The 1525-nt window shown below is 47.3% G+C and overlaps 1 protein-coding gene across 1 annotated transcript in view; it reads left to right on the top strand.

Annotated features, from left to right (window-relative positions):
• The first annotated feature begins 673 nt into the window (after positions 1-673).
• Positions 674-1525, top strand: part of SYNPO2L (synaptopodin 2 like) — a 10484-nt gene continuing 9632 nt past the window's right edge. The window contains exon 1 of the mRNA XM_003783554.1: positions 674-958. Within this exon, the coding sequence (XP_003783602.1) occupies positions 854-958 (105 nt within the window). The 5' untranslated portion in view covers positions 674-853. The remainder of the gene's footprint in view (positions 959-1525) is intronic.

Genomic DNA, 1525 nt, shown 5'->3' on the forward strand with positions numbered 1-1525 from the left:
CGAGTGCCCATTATATCAGTCTTTACCCTGTGGGCTGTTGATTGGTTGTTGTCCTTGCCCTCATAGTCTAGGAGGGAAGACAGGCAAATACACAAGCTATACTATTGGCTGAAAAATACACTAGAAATATGAACAAAATGTATATGTTGCCCAGAGGAAGGAAGGATTAATTCTATAGGTGGGGAGTTGGGAGGTCAGAAGAGACTTATGGAAGAAGTAACAGTTCAACTGGAACAAGACTGATCAGAATTCCTCTGTACAACACCGAGCACTGCAGTGGGATATAGATTTCCATTTTGATGAATAGGTATAATATATTCATAGAGCAAAGGCACTCTTTCCTGGAACCCTGGGACCTTGTAGAGTAAATCAAACCATTCTTTGCCAGCTCTGGAACTGAAGCCCCTCCTGCTGCCACTTTGAAATGGGCTTTGGGGGAAAGCAGTTGGAATTAGTTCATGATGCTATCAATTAAGGTGCAATCCTAGAAAGGGTGTACATTAAGTATAAAGCTGACAGTGTACTATGAGTCTTGATAAAAGGCTTATACTGGAAAATGAGGAACATGGAGGACAGAAGTGTGGACTATAATTAGCTCTACAAGTAACACAGATGGGGGAAGGAGGAATACAGCCGGCAACTATTTTGAGCACAGCTCCGATTGACAGGACACGTGTGCTGGACTGTACTGATCCCAGGGCCGAGTTGCCTGTTTGTGGTGTGTGGTGTGGGGGGAGGTCTGGGGCAGCAGGAACAGGACAGCTGGACAGGCAGGCCGGACGGGGTACCAGCACCTCAACTTCTTTCTCTGGGACACTGTCTAAACTCCGGGGGCCACAGGTCAAGCTGAGCGATGGGTGCTGAGGAGGAGGTGCTGGTCACACTATCAGGGGGAGCACCCTGGGGCTTCCGACTTCAGGGGGGGGCCGAGCAGAGGAAAGCCTTACAGGTGTCCAAGGTAAGGGAGAGCCCCTGAAATGAGGTTTCAGGGAAAGGGGAACTCAGTGGCTCCTGGAAAGACTCATGTATTGGCCTATGGGGGGAGCTATGAAGAAGGGGTGGGTAGGTGGGTAGGGAAGCATGCTTAAGTCTGGTAGAGGGAATAGTGTCTGACCACAGGTTTTTTGTGGGGGGCTATGAAAAAAAAAAAATCCCGGAATCCAAGGAACAAAAAAAAAAAAAAAAAAGGCTTTAATTTGGTTCCCTACAACACCATAGTAGCTAATGTCCGGGTCTGGTCGTCCAATGTTTGCTCTCCTGGCCTAAACTCCAGGAATGTAGGGAAGCTAGTAATTCCTCTCTCTGACTAAACTGATATATGATGAACTGAGGCTGTCTCACGAAGCCCAGCCCTGCCCTGCCCTGCCCATGAATGCTCCTCTTTCCCTGAGTCAGAACCTTTCTCTCACTGAGTTAGACTCTTTTAGCTGCTAAGGAAGCAAGATCTGGCCTCTCAGATGAAGTCATTGCCATTTTGGCTTCACCCTACAGGCTTAGTTTACTTTCTTTCTTTTTTTTTTTTTTT

This window comes from Otolemur garnettii, unplaced genomic scaffold, assembly GCF_000181295.1.
Source record: "Otolemur garnettii isolate 467f Iridium unplaced genomic scaffold, OtoGar3 scaffold00008, whole genome shotgun sequence".
In the NCBI taxonomy this organism is placed as follows: domain Eukaryota; kingdom Metazoa; phylum Chordata; class Mammalia; order Primates; family Galagidae; genus Otolemur; species Otolemur garnettii.